The 15,302-nt window shown below is 72.5% G+C and overlaps 3 protein-coding genes across 3 annotated transcripts; 2 read left to right on the plus strand and 1 right to left on the minus strand.

The window, feature by feature from the left end:
* Positions 1-121: 121 nt before the first annotated feature.
* On the plus strand, positions 122-3,368 carry B3GAT3 (beta-1,3-glucuronyltransferase 3). The gene is given in 9 exon segments (XM_086771717.1): positions 122-289; positions 291-318; positions 441-549; positions 551-592; positions 962-1,292; positions 2,105-2,234; positions 2,237-2,316; positions 2,318-2,395; positions 3,183-3,368. Coding segments are annotated over 9 exon segments (951 nt in total). The 5' UTR covers positions 122-235; the 3' UTR covers positions 3,282-3,368.
* Positions 3,369-3,493: 125 nt separating this feature from the next.
* Positions 3,494-4,992, minus strand: LOC147596035 (zinc finger protein 541-like). Its single transcript, XM_086771709.1, has 8 exons — positions 4,907-4,992; positions 4,675-4,817; positions 4,480-4,583; positions 4,310-4,385; positions 4,143-4,231; positions 3,972-4,049; positions 3,772-3,821; positions 3,494-3,656 (listed from the first exon to the last, which is right to left on the minus strand). The coding sequence occupies exons 1-8, from the start codon at positions 4,990-4,992 to the stop codon at positions 3,494-3,496; spliced, it is 789 nt and encodes a 262-aa protein (XP_086627835.1).
* A 1,997-nt stretch (positions 4,993-6,989) lies between these two features.
* On the plus strand, positions 6,990-15,253 carry EML3 (EMAP like 3). The gene is given in 24 exon segments (XM_086771712.1): positions 6,990-7,473; positions 8,060-8,197; positions 8,290-8,569; positions 8,863-8,967; positions 9,488-9,516; positions 9,645-9,671; positions 9,749-9,872; positions 10,384-10,533; positions 10,622-10,691; positions 11,334-11,444; positions 11,525-11,620; positions 11,724-11,751; positions 11,754-11,857; positions 11,939-12,075; positions 12,162-12,315; positions 12,512-12,637; positions 12,714-12,845; positions 13,290-13,357; positions 13,545-13,633; positions 13,732-13,829; positions 13,915-14,002; positions 14,104-14,202; positions 14,289-14,419; positions 14,937-15,253. Coding segments are annotated over 24 exon segments (2,685 nt in total). The 5' UTR covers positions 6,990-7,448; the 3' UTR covers positions 15,213-15,253.
* The last annotated feature ends 49 nt before the right edge of the window (positions 15,254-15,302 follow it).

Genomic DNA, 15,302 nt, shown 5'->3' on the forward strand with positions numbered 1-15,302 from the left:
GAGACTCCCCCGGGACCCCCCAGAGCACCCGGGACCCCCGGACCCCTCCCAAAGACCCCCTGGCACACCTGAGCCCCCCCCCCCCGACCCTCTCCAGGACGCCCTGGAGCACCAAGGACCCCTTCTGGAGCCCCCCAGCACCCCGCAGGGGAGCCGGGACCCCCGGGCCCCCCCCCCAGCGCCCCCCGCAGCTGCGGCGGCGCCCCCCCGCGCCCCCCCCGGCCCCGGCGCCGCCATGCGCCTGAAGCTGAAGAACGTTTTCATCGTCTACTTCGCGGTGTCACTGGTGGGGCTTGCTCTGCGCCCTGCTGCAGCTCGGTGAGCGGGGGGGGGCGGGGGGGGCAGCCGGGGGGTCCCTGCCCCCCCCGGCCCCCCCCCGTGCCCCGCTGACCCCCCCATACACCCCTTTCCCCCCCATACCCCCCTTTCCCCCCCACCAGGGCAGCCCTGCGACTGCTCCGAGTGGCACCGGGAGCGGCTGCCGGGGGGGCCGGGGGGGCCACGGGGTGGGGGGGCCCGGGGGGAGCCCCCAGCGCCGGGGGGGGGGCCGGGCCCTGCCCACCATCTATGTGGTGACCCCCACCTACGCCAGGTGAGAGCCCCGCCCCCTGCGCGGCCTGACCTGCCCCCCAGCCCCATTTGTGCCCCCACCCCCAGCCTGACCTGCCCCCCAGACCCATTTGTGCCCCCCCTCCAGATCCACAGAGCGCAAATCTGCCCCCCCAGACCCATTTCCCCCCCACACACCCCCCCAGCCCCCCCTCCTACACCCCGTAGCCCCCCCGTGACCCCCCCAGCCCCCTCACAGCCGCCCCCAGACCCCTTCTCACACCCCCCAGCTCGCCCTGGAGCCCCAGCAGCCCCTTCCTCAGCGCCCCCCAGACCCCTTCCCACACCCCCCCGTGCCCCCCCGCCCCCATGCCCCCCCCCGGAGCCCCCACTGACCCCCCCGCCCCCGCAGGCCAGTGCAGAAGGCGGAGCTGGTGCGGCTGTCGCAGACGCTGCTGCACGTGCGGGCGCTGCACTGGGTGGTGGTGGAGGACGCGGCGGCCCCCTCGGCGCTGGTGGGGGGGCTGCTGGCCGCCAGCGGGGTGCCCTTCACCCACCTGAACGCCGAGACCCCCCCGAGCACCGCCGCCGCCCCGGGGACCCCCCCTTGGCTGCGCCCCCGCGGCGTGGAGCAGCGCAACCGGGCGCTGCAGTGGCTGCGGGAGACGCGGGCGCCCGGCGAGAGCGGCGTCGTCTACTTCGCCGATGACGACAACACCTACAGCCTGCGCCTCTTCGAGGAGGTGGGCCCCCCGAAACCCCCCCGGCCCCCCCAGACCCCTCCGACCCCCCCAAAACCCCCCCGGCACCCCCAGGACCCCCAAACTCCTCCGCTCTGCCGCTCGGCGCCTCAGCCCCTCCCTGAACTCCCCCCAAGTTCCTCCAGCCCCCCCTGAGCCCCCCCAATTCCCCCAACCCCCTCTGGAGCCCCTCAATTCTGCTCCTAACCCCCCCCCCGAGCCCCCCAGTTCCACCTCAAAACCCTCCTTCCCCCCCCATTCTCTCCTAACCTCCTCTAGACTCTCCCAGTTCCCCCCTAAACTCTCCTAATCCCCCCCAGTGCCCCCCAATTTCCCCCCAAATTCTGATAAACTCCCCCAGAGCCCCCCAATTCCCTCCAACCCTGTCTAGATCCCTCCGCTTCCCCCCTAAAACTCTCCTAAGCCCCTCTAGACCCTCTCAGTTCTCTCCTAACCGCCTCAGAGCCCCCAATCCCCCCCAGAGTCCCCTAAAGCCCCCCCAGAGCCCCCCAATTCCCCCCTGAACCCCTCTAGACCCTCTCAGTTCTCCCCTAAACCCCCCAATTCCCCCCAGACTCCCCTAAACCCCCCAGAGCCCCCCAATTCCCCCACAGAGCCCCTGATTCTCCCCCAACTCCCCTCAACCCCCCCGAGCCCCCAGAGCCCCCCAATCCCCCCCAACCCCTCCCAGAACCCCCCCGGTTCCTCCCAGACTCCCCTAAACCCCCCCAGAGCCCCCCAATCCCCCCAACCCCTCCTAGAGCCCCCCCGGTTCCTGTCCCCCCCCCGCGACGCCCGCTCTCCGCCCCCCCCAGATGCGCAGCACCCGCGGCGTGGCCGTCTGGCCGGTGGGGCTGGTGGGGGGGCTGCTGTTCGAGCGGCCGGTGGTGGCGGGGGGCCGCGTGGTGGGCTTCCACACCGCCTGGCGGCCGGAGCGCCCCTTCCCGCTGACATGGCCGGCTTCGCCGTGGGGCTGCCGCTGCTGCTGGCGCGCCCGGCCGCGCGCTTCGACCCCCGCGCCCAGAGGGGGCTTCCTGGAGGGCAGCCTGCTGCAGGGGCTCGTCTCGCCCGCCGAGCTGGAGCCCAAGGCCAACAACTGCACCCAGGTGCGGCTTTGGGGGGCCTCGGGGGGGGTTGGGGGTTTTGGGGGCCCTCGGGGGGGTTTTGGGGGTCCTAGGGGCCCGTGGGGGCGCAGCGGGGTCCTGGGGGTCTCGTCTCGCCCGCCGAGCTGGAGCGCAAGGCCAACAACTGCACCCAGGTGGGGGTTTTGGGGTCCCTCGCGGGGGTTTGGGGGGCCTCAGGGGGGGTTTTGGGGGCCCTCGGGGGGTTTGGGGGTTTTGGGGGGCCTCAGGGGGGTCCTAGGGTCCTGTGGGGGCGCAGCGGGGTCCTGGGGGTCTCGTGTCGCCCGCCGAGCTGGAGCGCAAGGCCGACAACTGCAGCCGGGTAGGGGATGGGGTGGCCCTCGGGGGGAGTTTGGGGTCTCTCAGGGATTTTCGGGTCCCTTGTGGGGGTTTTGGGGGCCCTCCGGCCGTCTAGGGGTCCACTGGAGGGTCCTGGGGTCCCGTGGGGTCCTGGGGGTCTCGTCTCCCTGCCGAGCTGGAGCCCAAGGCCGACAACTGCACACAGGTGAGGGGCGGGGGGGGGCCTCGGGAGGGTCCTGGGGGTCTCTGGGGGGATCTGGGGGTCCCTGCAGGGGGTCCCGGGGTCCCTCAGGGGTTTGGGGGGGTCCCGCCGTCCCTTGGGGCTGTGGGTGGCCGCAGGGGGCTCCAGGGTCACTGGGGGCGCAGACCCCGGGGCCAGGGGGTCGCTGGGGTGCGCAGGTGGGGCGGGGGGGGTCCCGGCCCCAGCGGGGTCCCGGGGCCGCAGGGGGTCCCGCTGACGCCCCCCCCCCAGGTACTGGTGTGGCACACGCGGACGGAGAAGCCGAAGCTGCGGGAGGAGGAGCAGCTGCAGCGCGAGGGCCGGGGCTCGGACCCCCACGTCGAGGTGTGAGGACCCCCCCACTCCACAGGGCCTCCCCCCCCCAACTCCGCAGAGCCCCCCCACTGGGGATGCTCAGACTTTATTTCTCGACAGAGCCCCCCCACCCCCAGATTTTTCGTGGGGACCACCCCCCCTTTTTCACCCGCGGGGCTCCCCGGCCAAGCGTCTCCACAATCAAAAGTCCGCTACTGCCGACCAGTGTAGGGGGAGGGCCACCCCAGTCAGGAGGGCTGGGGGGGGGCCCCTCTGCCGTGCCCCCCCCCGTGGCCCCCTGTAGGGGCGCCAGGGGGCCACGGGGGGGGCAGGAGAGGGGCCCCCCCCCAGCCCTCCTGCTGCCGGTGGATCTTCATGTGGGCGTTGCGGCTTTTGATTTTGGGGAAGGTCCTGTGGGGAAAGAGGGGTGGGCAGCCCCCTCTGGGCTCCCCCCGCACCCTCTGGGCCCCCCCAGCCCCCTCAAACACCCCCCCAAGCCCCCCTCAGACCTCCCCACCCCGCGTACTTGCCGCAGAGCTTGCAGGGGAAGCAGGAGCCGAGGGATTCGGGTGGCGCCTGGGACAGAGAGTGGGAGGAGGAGGAGGAGGAGGGGGGGGGGCCCCAGTGCCCCCCAGAACGGAAGGGGAGGGTCCTGGTGCCCCCCACCTCAAATCCAGGAGGGGTCCCCAGTGTCATGGGGGGGATCTCCACCCCCCCGCCCTGTACCTGCCTGCGCGCCCGTCCCAGCCGCGCTTTGTGCAGGTAGTAAAACTCCACGCACTGCGTCGTGCGCTTGGAGGGCACCTGGGGGGCGGGGGGGCAGATTTTGGGGTGACCCCGGTGGAATGGGGGTGCTGGGGCGGGTGGGGCAGCACGGGCTGGGGGGGGGTCTCTCACCTCATGCTGGATGCGCACGAAGTCCTTCCCGTGCCGCGCCAGGGCCTGGGCAAAGAGCCGGCGCTCCCGGGGGGTCCAGGCGTCGCTGCCTGCGGGCGCGGGGGTCAGGATTTTGGGGTGCCCCCCCCGAACCCCCCAGGACCCCCCCAGGACCCCCAGCCCCTCACCAGTGTAGTGGTACCCAGCCAGGGGGTCTGCGTGCGGCCAGCCCGGCGTCCCCAGCAGCAGCATCTCCAGGGCGCCCTGGTTTTTTTTGGGGGGTGCGGGGGGGGGGGGCACACGGTGGGTCAGAGGGTGCTGGGGGGGGCACCCCCAAATCCCACTTGCCCCCCCTCACCGTCAGGCTGCCGCGTGCGCGGGCCAGGCAGTGCAGGGCCAGCTCGCGGTTGGTGCCCCCCCCGGGCAGGGCGCTGGAGCAGGCCAGGTCCAGCAGGGTCTCCACTGTTGGGGGGGGGGCAGGGTGAGGGTCTCAGACCCCCCCGCCCGAACCCCCCCCAAAAAAAAAACCCACCCCCAAACATTCAGGTCTCACCTCGCTGCTGCATTTCGGGGTCCCCCTCCAGCCCGGGCCAGGGGCTCCAGGCCAGCGTGGCCCCCGCAGGGGGGTCCCGCGTGCAGCCCCCCCCCGCTGTGGCCGGCACGGCTGCCTGGAAGCCGGGGCCCACGTTGATTTTCCTGGGGGGGGGGACACCAAAAAAAAAACGGGGGTGGTCGGCCTGGGGCAGCCCCCACCAAATCCCCGCCTGCCCCCCTCCCCGACTCACGGAGGTGAGAGGTGCTGGGGGTCTGCGCCCCTGGGGGGGCTGCCCCCCCCGAACAACCCCGGCCCCTTGCGCCCCGGGTCCAGCATGGGGGGCGGCCGGTACCGGGGGGGGCCCCCCCCCAAACCCAGGCGGCTTCGGTACGGGGGGGCCCGCTCCTCGCTGGCAGGGGGCTGTGGGGAGAGATGGAGGGGTGGAGGTCGGGGGGGCGGCACTGGGGGGTCCCCCTGCCCCCCTCTCCCCCCACTTCGCTCACCTCGGGGGGGGCCGCGCCCCCCGCCCAGGGGGGGCTCACCTCACAGCGCCCCCCCAGCCATAGGGGGACCCCCGGGAAAGGCAGCTCTGTGCCCCTGAAATAGCGGCTGGGGTCCTGCGGGGGGATGGGGGGGGCATCAAGCGCCAGGGCACTCCAGTGCGCCCCCCCCCCGACTTTTTGCCCCCCCAACTCTTTTTGTGCCCCCCCCCCCCCCCCCCCCCGGGTCTCACCTGGAAGCATGGTGCCCCATCGGCTGCCCAATCCGGGGGTCCCAGGAATCCGGTGAAACCCTCGCCCCCCCCCCGGTCCCTGTGGGGCTGCGATGGGACAGAGGGGGAGGGGGTCAGTGCCACCCCCCCACCCCAAAAATTTAGAAAAAGGGCTCAGCAGCCCCACCCCACCCCCCCACACTCACCTGGGTCCTGGAAGGGTGCAGGGGGTGTGCAAGGGGGGGGGGCGCAGGTCCTGGTAGAGGCAGGTGGGGGGCAGCTCCTCCGGGGGGGGGCCACCATAGGGCAGGGGCAGGTAGGCCAGGGTGGGGGTGACCTCCCCGGGCGCGGGGGTCCCGGCCCCCCAGGCCTCACCCACCAAGTGGCCGCCGAAGGCCTGGGAGAAGGGGTCCAGGCGGCCGGAGGGGGGTCCCTCGCCCCGGGGTGGGGGCGCCCAGGAGCTGGGGGGGGTCTTCTCAGGGGGCCGGGGCTCCCAGTGGGGCTGCCCCACGGCGGGGGGGGGCAGGGGGGCGTAGGGGCCCAGCTGTGGCTCCATGGGGCTGCGGGAGGTGGGTGAGGGAAGGGGGGGGGGCTGGGGGGCCCCAGGCTGTGGCGTCGCAGCGTGGGGACCCCTGTCCCCCCCCGAGTGGGGACCCAGCTGTCCCTTGTCCCCCCCAGACCCCCTTGTCCTCCCCACAGACCCCCTTGTCCCCCGCATGGACCCCTTGTCCCCCCCCACGGACCCCTTGTCCCCCCCCACGGACCCCTTGTCCCGCCACGGGACCCAGCTGTCCCTTGTCCCCCCCAGACCCCCTTGTCCCCCCCCAGACCCCCTTGTCCCCCGCATGGACCCCTTGTCCCCCCCCACGGACCCCTTGTCCCGCCACGGGACCCAGCTGTCCCTTGTCCCCCCCTGACCCCCTTGTCCCCCCCAGGACCTGAGTGTCCCGCTGGGCCACCCCATGGGCCCCGCTGTTCCCCGAAAGGCCCGGGTGCCGCTGTACCTGCAGTGGGACGGGCGGGGGGCTCGCCCCGTCCCCGTCCCCTTCCCCGTCCCGTCCCCGTGCGGAGCCCCGGTTCGTCCCGGAGGCGCAGCCCCAAACCCGCTCGCGCTATGACTGTGCAGGATGCGGCCCCGGCACCCACCCCCACCCCGCACCCCTCCCCATATCCTGGCCCAGGGGCACGCAGCACCCAAACATCCCCCGGCCCTGACCCGGGGGTCCGCACCCTGTGGGTGATGGGGTGCCATGACCGGGTACCGGGGTCCCTGCCCCAAATATGGGGGGCGCTTAGGTCCCCCGGGGAGAGCGTGTGGAGCTGGACGCTGGCGCGAGGCCAAATATTGGGGTCCTGGCCCAGGGATGGGATGGGGGGGGGTGGGTGCAGCACCCAAAGCCCCGGGTCCCCGGCACGGGCGCCGTTTCACTTTCAGGATGAATGGGGGGGCCTCCGGCACCCTTTGTTGTGGGAGCGGGGTGCCGGGATGCAACGCCTCGATTCATCCCGAAACCGGGCGGGTGGGGGCTGCCCCGCGCTTCTGGGGTGGCCCCCCGCCCCCAAACCTTGGCAAACGCAGGCTTGAGCCCCCCCCAGCCCTGAGTGGGGCAGGGGGGGTGATGGGGGGGGTAATTGGGGGGCGGGTGCCTCCTAACCCTGCCCCGCGACGCGGGGGGCGCGATGGGAATGGGTGGTGGGCGCTGCCTGCGCCTGGGGGGCACCCACAGCCCCTCGCCCCAAATCCTGGGCTGCCCCAGCACAGGGGTGGGTGACAGCGGTGGGGAGTTGGGGGGGGGGATGCGTGGGTGCCCCCAGAGGCCTTGTCTCCCCCCCCCCCCAAATCCGTGGAGGCCGCGGCGGGCACGGGATGAGGGCCGAAGCGGCGAAGGGGAAATGACTCGTGCGCCGCCGCCACCGCGCTTCCTGGGGCGGCCGAGCCGGAGGCCGCGGCACCCGAGGCCTCGCGTGGGCCCGGCCGCCGTCACCCACCATCGCCCGCTGTCGCCCGGCGTTGCCCACCGTCGCCCACTGTCACCAACCATCGCCCACCATCGCCCACCATCGCCCGCCGTCGCCCACCATGGAGCCCGAGCACAGCACCCACGGTGAGTCCGGCCCCCCCGTTTGGGGGGGCTCCCCTGGTGAGACCCCCTCGCTTAACCCTGCTGCACACCCAGGGACCCCCCTGCTGCAGACGCAGGGTGGCCCCTGCTGCCCCCCAGCAGTGGGGTGGAGGGAGGGGGGGCAGACACCGGGGTCTGGGGTGCGGGAGGCCGGGGGGCGGCAGGGGGGCACGCAGGGACCGGCTCCCTGGGGCAGTGGGGTGTGGGGGGGGCGTGGGGGTCCCGGGACACCTGGATCGCTGGGGGGTGGCATGAGGGGGTCCCAGGACACCTGGGTCCGTTGGAGTAGTGGGGGTCCCTGGGAGCTGGGGGTGGCAGGGGATCCCGAGATGCTGGGGTCTCTGGGTCCCTGGGAGCTGGGGGGTGGCACGGGGGGGTCCCGGGACACCCGGGTCCCTGGGGCAGGGGCGGTCCCTGGGAGCTGGGGGTGGCACGGGGGGGTCCCTGGGACAGCGGGGGGGTGGCAGGGTGTCCCGGGTTGCCGGGGTCCCGTTGAAGCAGTGGCGGTGCGCGGGGCAGCGGGTGCTGGGGTGCAGCCCGGGTCACCCCCCCACGCCCGCCCCCGCAGGTGAGCCGGGCCCCCCCGGCCCCCCGGCGCCCCTGGCCCTGCGGCTGCGGCGGCTGGAGGAAGAGCTGGCGCTGGTGAAGGCAGCGCTGGGGGACGCGCTGCGCCGCCTCGGCCTCTACGAGCAGCAGCTGCCCCCCGGTGAGCCCCCCCGACCCCCCGGGGGTCCCCCCTTGTCTGGAAAGGGGGGCTGCGGGGGTCCCGGGTGCTGACCTCTCCCCCCCGCCCCCCAGCACCCAACGGTGCCGCCCCAGAGCCCTGCCTGCGCCCGGACCCCTCCCCAAGCCCCCCAGGACCTCCCCGGGCCGTCAGCGTGGGGACCCAAACGGAGGAGGCGCCCCCAACCCCGCGGACGTCGGGAGCCAGCGGGGACGGGGGGACCCCCCAGGAGCCGCCCCCCCCGGGGTCCCCTCCGTGCCCCCCAGCACCCGCCCCCGCCTCCCCGGAGCCCCCGGCCCCCGATTCCCCCCCGTCGGCCCCCAGCCCGGCCCCCCGGAGCACCCACAAAGAGCTGTGAGGACTGGGGGGGGGTCCCTGATGCTGGGGGGGGGGGGCTGTGGGGACAGGGCTGAGGGGCTGGGAGGGCTTGGGGAGGTCTATGGGGAAAGCAGTGGGGGGCTGGGGGGGCTGTGGGGAGAGGGATGGGGGCCCAGACCCTTGGGTCCCGGGTGAGGATGGGGTTTGGGTGGGATTTGTGGGGGAAGCTACGAGCTGGGGGGGGTGAACGCTTCACTGACGGTGTCCCCGTGTCCCCCCACCTCCCCCTGCCCCCCGTGCCCCCCCCGTGCCCCCCCCGCGCCCCCCAGCCTGCGCAGGCACAGCTCCTCCGGCAGCGCCAGCCCCCGCCAGCGCCTGAGCAGGAAAGCGGCTTCGTCCGCCAACCTCCTGCTGCAGGCGGGGAGCCCCGAGAGGTGGGGGTCCCCCTGTGTCCCCCCTGCACCCCCAAACCCACCCTGCACCCACACAGCAGCCCCCGTGCCCCCACATCCCCCCTGCACCTCCCCACATCCCCCCACCCCCCTGCACCCACACACCTCCCCCTGTACCCCCACATGCCCCCCTGCACCCCCTCACCCCCGCATGCCCCCTCTTCCCCCTGCACACCCAAACTGCCTGACCACCCCCAGCCCCTTCCCCACAGACCCCCTGCACCCCCTCTTCACCCCCCTTGCACTTCCTCCCTGCCCCCCCCATGCTCCCCATACCCCCCTGCACCCCCTCACCCCCCCTGCACCCCCACATCCCCCATCACTGCCCCCCCAGCAACCCCCTATCTCCTCTGCACCTCCCTGCACCGCCCCATCCCCTCTGCACCCTCCCACTGCCCCCACGCCGCCTCTACCCCCCCTGCACCCCCACATCCCCCCCGCACCCCCGCATCCCCTCTGCACCCCCTCTCACCCCCCTGTTGATGCCGCCTCTCCCTGGCAGCCGCCCGAAGGAGCCCACCCTGAGCCCAGGTGGGTGCTGGGGGGTGTCAGGGTGGGGGGCACGGGTAATTTTGGGGATGTGGAGGGGTCATTACCGGGGTGCAGCAGCCTCATTTTGGGGGGGCCTTGACGCCGTTCCCCCCCCCACCCCGCGACAGGGTCACGCCGTGGGAACTACAACCTCGGTGAGGCTGGGGGGCGTCCGTCTGCTCGCCCGCGGGGGGGGGGCCGTGGGGTGACCCCCGGCATCCCCCCCCAACAGAGGGGGTCTCGGTGAAGATGTTCCTGCGGGGTCGCCCCATCACCATGTACGTGCCCTCGGGGCTGGGCCCCTACGGGGGGCTGCGCGCCGAGCTGCCCCCCGAACGCCTCCAGCTCGACTGGGTGTATCCTGCACCGGGCTGGGGGGGGTGACAGCCACCCCGCCCCCCCCACGGCATGTCCCCCCACACAACCTGGGAGTCCCCAGCCCTGTCCCTGGCTCCATCTGGGGGCGTCTGTCCCTCTCTGGGGGTCCCATCCCTCTCTGGGGGTCCCCTCTGGGGGTCCCCATCCTGTGCCCACCTGGGGTTCCCCCTCTTTGTCCCCAGCCCTCCCCAGGGGTCCCGTCCCTCACTGGGGGGTCCCCAGCCCCGTCCCCATCCCTGCAGGGTCCTGTGCCTGTACCCATCCCCATCCCTCTGCCCCGCCTGGGTGTTCATATCCCACCCCCACCTGGGGGTCCCTGTCCCTGTCTGGGGGTCCCCATCTCTGTCCTCACCCCTTTTAGGGGGTCCCATCCCTGTCCCTGTCCCCATCCCCCCCGCGGGTCCCGGGGTGGGGCAGGGGTTTCGGGGGGGGGGGGTTCGTTCCGCATCCACCGCCCCCGTCGCGCCCCCCGCCCTTAACGGGTCCCAGCTACGGGTACCGGGGCCGGGACAGCCGCTCCAACCTGCATGTGCTGGCCTCCGGTGAGCTGGTCTACTTCATCGCCTGCGTCGTCATCCTCCTGCACGTCCCGCACCGGCGCCAGCGCCACTACCTGCGCCACAGCGACTGCGTGCGCTGGTCAGCCCGGGCCGGGGGGCTGGGGGGGGTCCCGTCCCCTCTGTGCGCCCCCCGCCGCCCTCATCCCGCCCCCCCCCCCCCCCCGCAGCCTGGCCGTGCACCCCGACCGGCTCCGCGTCGCCACGGGGCAGGCAGCTGGCGTCGACAAGGATGGCAAGGTGTGGGGCGGGGGTGGGAATGGGAACGGGAACAGCGTGGGAAGGGGGATGGAGTAGGGACGGGATGAAATAGGGACGGGGATTGGGATGGGATGGGACGGGATGGGATGGGAAATGGGAATGGATGGGATGGGGATGGGATGAACATGAGGACGGGGACAAGATGAGGATGGCATGGGAAGAGGTTGGGATGGGTACAGAATGGGGATGGGGTGGGGATGGGGATGGGATAGGAACGGGAATAGGACCAGAATGGGGATGGAGATGAGATGGGCACGGGAGGGAAATTATATGGGGTTGGGAATAGGATGGGAATGGAATAGGGGTGGGGGAATGGGGATGGGAACGGTGTGGGGATGGGATAGGAATGGGGATGGGGATGGAATGGGGATTGGGGCAGGACTGGGATGGGGATGGGATTGGGATGGGGATGGGATTGGGATGAGCATGGGGATGGGGGGTGGGAATGGGAATAGGCGTGGGAAAGGGGATGGGATGCGGCAGAGACAGAGAGGGATATGAGGTGGGAATAGGATGAGGCGGGAAGAAGGTAGGAGAGCAACGGGGCCGGGATGGGATGGGACGGGGAACACGCCTCCCCCGCCGTGGGATGGGACCCCCCGCCCCGCGCTGTCCCCGCAGCCGCTGCAGCCTGTCGTGCACATCTGGGACTCGGCCACGCTGCTCACGCTGCAGCAGATCGGCCTGGGCAGCTTCGAGCGGGGCGTGGGCTCCCTCGCCTTCTCCACCGCTGTGAGTCCGCGCCCCGCTCCTGCTGCCACCGCCCCCGCATCCCCCAATCCGCGCCCCTCACCCCCGCGTCCCCCTCCCAGGACCAGGGCGCATACCTCTGTGTGGTGGACGACTCCAACGAGCACATGATGTCGGTGTGGGACTGCGCCCGCGGCACCAAGCAGGTGGAGGTGAAGGTGAGGACACCGAGGGATCCGGATGTGGGGGACCCCAAAATCCGGGAGCAGGGGGGTCCCAGGCTGACGATTTGCCCCGCCCCCGCGCACACGCACCCTGCAGAGCACGAACGAGTCGGTGCTGACGGTGGAGTTAACCCCCAGGACAGCAGCAGCATCATCACTAGCGGGAAATCCCACGTCTACTTCTGGACTTGGAGCGGGGCCACCCTCACCAAAAAACAGGGCATTTTCGGGGTGAGTGGGGCGCCCCAGGGGGCTGGGGAGCGGGTGGGGGCTGGATTCGTGCTGACGCTGCCGCCGTCGCCCCTTTTCCAGAAGTACAAGAAGCCCAAATTCATCCAGTGCTTCATCTTCGACGCCGCCGGGGACGTGCTGACCGGTGACTCCGAAGGGAACATCCTGACCTGGACCCGCGCCGCCGGGGATGGCCGGGCACTGGGGAAGGGCGGCAAGGTGGGGGGGATGCGGATGGGATGGCATGGGATGGGGGACCGCGGGGGCAGTTTTGGGGGACGGGGGGGGCTGACCCCGGCTCCGCAGAAACCTACCAGATCGGGCAGCAGACGCGGGCGCACGAGGGCAGCGTCTTCGCCCTGTGCCGCCGGCGCGACGGGACGGTGCTGAGCGGCGGCGGCAAGGACCGGCGGGTCGTGTGCTGGAGCCCCGCGCTCGCCCTGCTGCAGGAGGCCGAGGTGGGGCACCCAAACCCCCCCTCAGCCCCCAAATCCCACCCAGCCCCCCCAGCCGGCCCCACGCCCCCAAATCCCACCCCAGCCCCCCAGAAACCTGCTCTGGCCCCTCGGGACCTGGCTGCGGTCCCCCAGGGAAGGGGGTGACTGCAATGGGGTGGGGGTTTGGGGTGCCCCCTGTGACCCCCCTGCCCCCCAGCTCCCCGAGCGCTTCGGGGCGGTGCGGACCATCGCCGAGGGTCCCGGGGACGAGCTGCTGGTGGGGACCACCCGCAACGCCCTGCTGCGGGGGACGCTGGCTGACGGCTTCACCCCCATCGTGCAGGTGGGATGGAGGGGTGCTGGGGGGGGGGAGTCTCCCCGCTGTGGACATGGGGTGATGACCCCCCCACCCCCCCCAGGGGCACACGGACGAGGTGTGGGGCTTGGCCACGCACCCCAGCTCCTGCCTCTTCCTCACCTGTGGCCACGACCGGCAGCTCTGCCTGTGGGACGGGCGCGAGCACGCACTGGCCTGGAGCCTGGCGCTGGAGGTGGGGGCCGGGGGGGCTGGGGCGGGGGTAGGACCCTGGTGTGGGGGGGACAGGGGGGATGGGGCCTGGCGCTGGAGGTGGGGGCTGGGCGGGGGCAGGAGCCTGATACAGGGGGGTACAGGGGGTCTAGAGGGGCAGGAGCCTGGAATTGGGGGGTACAGGGGAGCTGGAGGGGGGCAAGAGGCTGATATGGGGGGTACAGAGGGGCTTTGGGGGGGTGTGTGCGGGGGGGGGGCGGGAGCCTGATATAGGGGGGTACAGGGGGGCTGGGGAGTGCTGGAGCCCAGTACGGGGGTACAGGGAGTCTGGGGGGGGCAGGAGCCTGGAATGGGGGGGTGCAGGGAGGCTGGGGGGGTGCGGGGGGGACTGGAGCCTGATAGGGGGGTCTGCAGGGGTCCGGGGGGGGCGGTGCCCCCATGTCCTGACACCCCCCTGTCCCCGCAGGACACGGGGCTCTGCGCTGACTTCCACCCCGGGGGGCAGGTGGTGGCCGTGGGGCTGCTGACGGGGCGGTGAGTGCTGGGGGGGGGACGCAGGGGGGTGCACGGGGGAACAGGGGCTGGGGGTCCCCTGGAGAGCTGATGCATGGGAGGACAGGGATGGGGGGGACACGGGGGGGGGTGGTGCCCTCAGCCTACCCGACCCCACGGTCCCCATGCCTCCCCCCCTTGTCCCCCCCCCCGCCCCGCGCCCCTGCAGATGGCTGGTGCTGGACACCGCGACGCAGCAGCTGCTGGCCGGGGGCTCGGACGGCAACGAGCAGCTCTCGGTGGTGCGGTTCTCCCCGGGTGAGCCCCCCGCCTCTCCCCCACCCCATCCCCTTGGTGGATTTTGGGGGGACACACCCCCCCCCGGCGTGTCCCCAACCACGCCGTCGTCCCCGCAGACGGCTCCTTCCTGGCCATCGGCTCCCACGACAACTTCATCTACATCTACAGCGTCGCCGAGGGCGGCCGCAAGTACACCCGTTTCGGCCGCTGCGCGGTGAGAGTCGGGGGGCTGCGAGGGTTCCCTGCTGCCCACGCGGTGTCCCCAGCACCCCCCTCCTCCCCCGCCTCCCCCCGCCCAGGGTCACTCCAGTTTCATCACCCACCTGGACTGGTCCAAGGACGGCCGCTTCGTCATGTCCAACTCGGGCGACTACGAAATCCTCTACTGTGAGCTGTGGGGTGCTTTAGGGCACCCCATACCCTGCTGGGACCCCCCGCCAGGGTTTGGGGTGAGGGGGGGATCTCACTGCCCCCGTCCCCCCACCCAGGGGATGTCGCCGGGGGCTGCAAACTTCTCCGGAACCGCTTCGAGAGCCGGGACCGGGAATGGGCATCCTACACCTGCGTGCTGGGCTTCCACGTCTTCGGTGAGCGGCAGGGGGGAGGTGGTGGGGATTTTGGGGGTCCTGGGGGGTCCCCGTGACCCTCCCACCCTCTGCCGTGTCCTCTGCAGGTGTCTGGCCCGACGGCTCGGACGGCACCGACATCAACTCACTGTGCCGGTCCCACCACGAGCGCGTGGTGGCCGTGGCCGACGATTTCTGCAAAGTCCATCTCTTCCAGTACCCCTGCGCGCGCCCCAAGGTGGGCTGGGGGGCCGGGGGGGGCAGACCCACGCGTGGGGGGGGCTGGAGGGACCTGGAGGGTGCCAGACCCCCCCCGGGCCCCTCCGTGAGCCCCCCACCGGGGTCTGGACCCCTAAGTGGGGTGGGCTCGGGGGGTGCAGGGGAGAAGTAACTGGAGGATGTGTGTGTGTGTGTGTGTGTGTGCGCGCGCAAAGGGAGGGCACGTGCGTGCAACACGCGTGCAAGAGGCAGGTGATGGTGTGTACACCTGTGCAAGGGGAGGGTGATGTTGTGTACACGCATGCAAGGGGAGGGTGATGGCATGTAACGTGCAAGGGGAGAGTGATGCTGTGTAACATATGTGCAAGGGGAGGATGTCTCTGGAACACACGTGCAAGGGGAAGGCGCGTGCATGCAACACACGTGCAAAGGGCAGGCGCGTGCGAGGAGCCGCCCTGGGCACGCGGGCTGGCCGTGCGCTTGTGCATGGGCCGGATGCGCGTGCGCTCACGCTGGCGGCTCCCTCCGCCCCGTAGGCGCCCAGCCACGTGTACGGGGGCCACGGCAGCCACGTCACCAACGTCCGCTTCACCCACGACGACGGCCACCTCGTCTCCCTGGGGGGCAAGGACACCAGCGTCTTCCAGTGGCGGGTGCTGGGGGGGCCAACGACACCCTGCAGCCGCTCGCTCAGCGCCCCCGAGCCCGGGGGGACCCCGACCCTCGCTGAGCCCCCCCGCCCCCCACTTCCTCTTCCTCCCTCCCTTCCTGGGGACCAAGGGAGGGGGCTCAGGCCCCCCCCCCCATTTTGACGCTGCACTGTGAGAGGCACCAATAAAGCCTGGGGTCAGGGGCCCGGCTCCGCCTGCTTCCTGTCTCCGTGGAAACGGCCGCCCACTTCC

Source organism: Chlamydotis macqueenii, unplaced genomic scaffold (assembly GCF_036417535.1).
Source record: "Chlamydotis macqueenii isolate bChlMac1 unplaced genomic scaffold, bChlMac1.mat HAP1_SCAFFOLD_305, whole genome shotgun sequence".
NCBI lineage: Eukaryota > Metazoa > Chordata > Aves > Otidiformes > Otididae > Chlamydotis > Chlamydotis macqueenii.

Excerpts from the sequence above, each read along its gene's own strand:
- LOC147596035 (XM_086771709.1), bottom strand. The coding sequence starts at position 4,992 with ATGCTGGACCCGGGGCGCAAGGGGCCGGGGTTGTTCGGGGGGGGCAGC. Across the intron at positions 4,818-4,906 it reads CCCCAGCACCTCTCACCTCC|GAAAATCAACGTGGGCCCCG; the intron begins GTGAGTCGGGGA and ends CCCCCCCCCCAG. Across the intron at positions 4,386-4,479 it reads GCGCACGCGGCAGCCTGACG|GGCGCCCTGGAGATGCTGCT; the intron begins GTGAGGGGGGGC and ends AAAAAAAACCAG.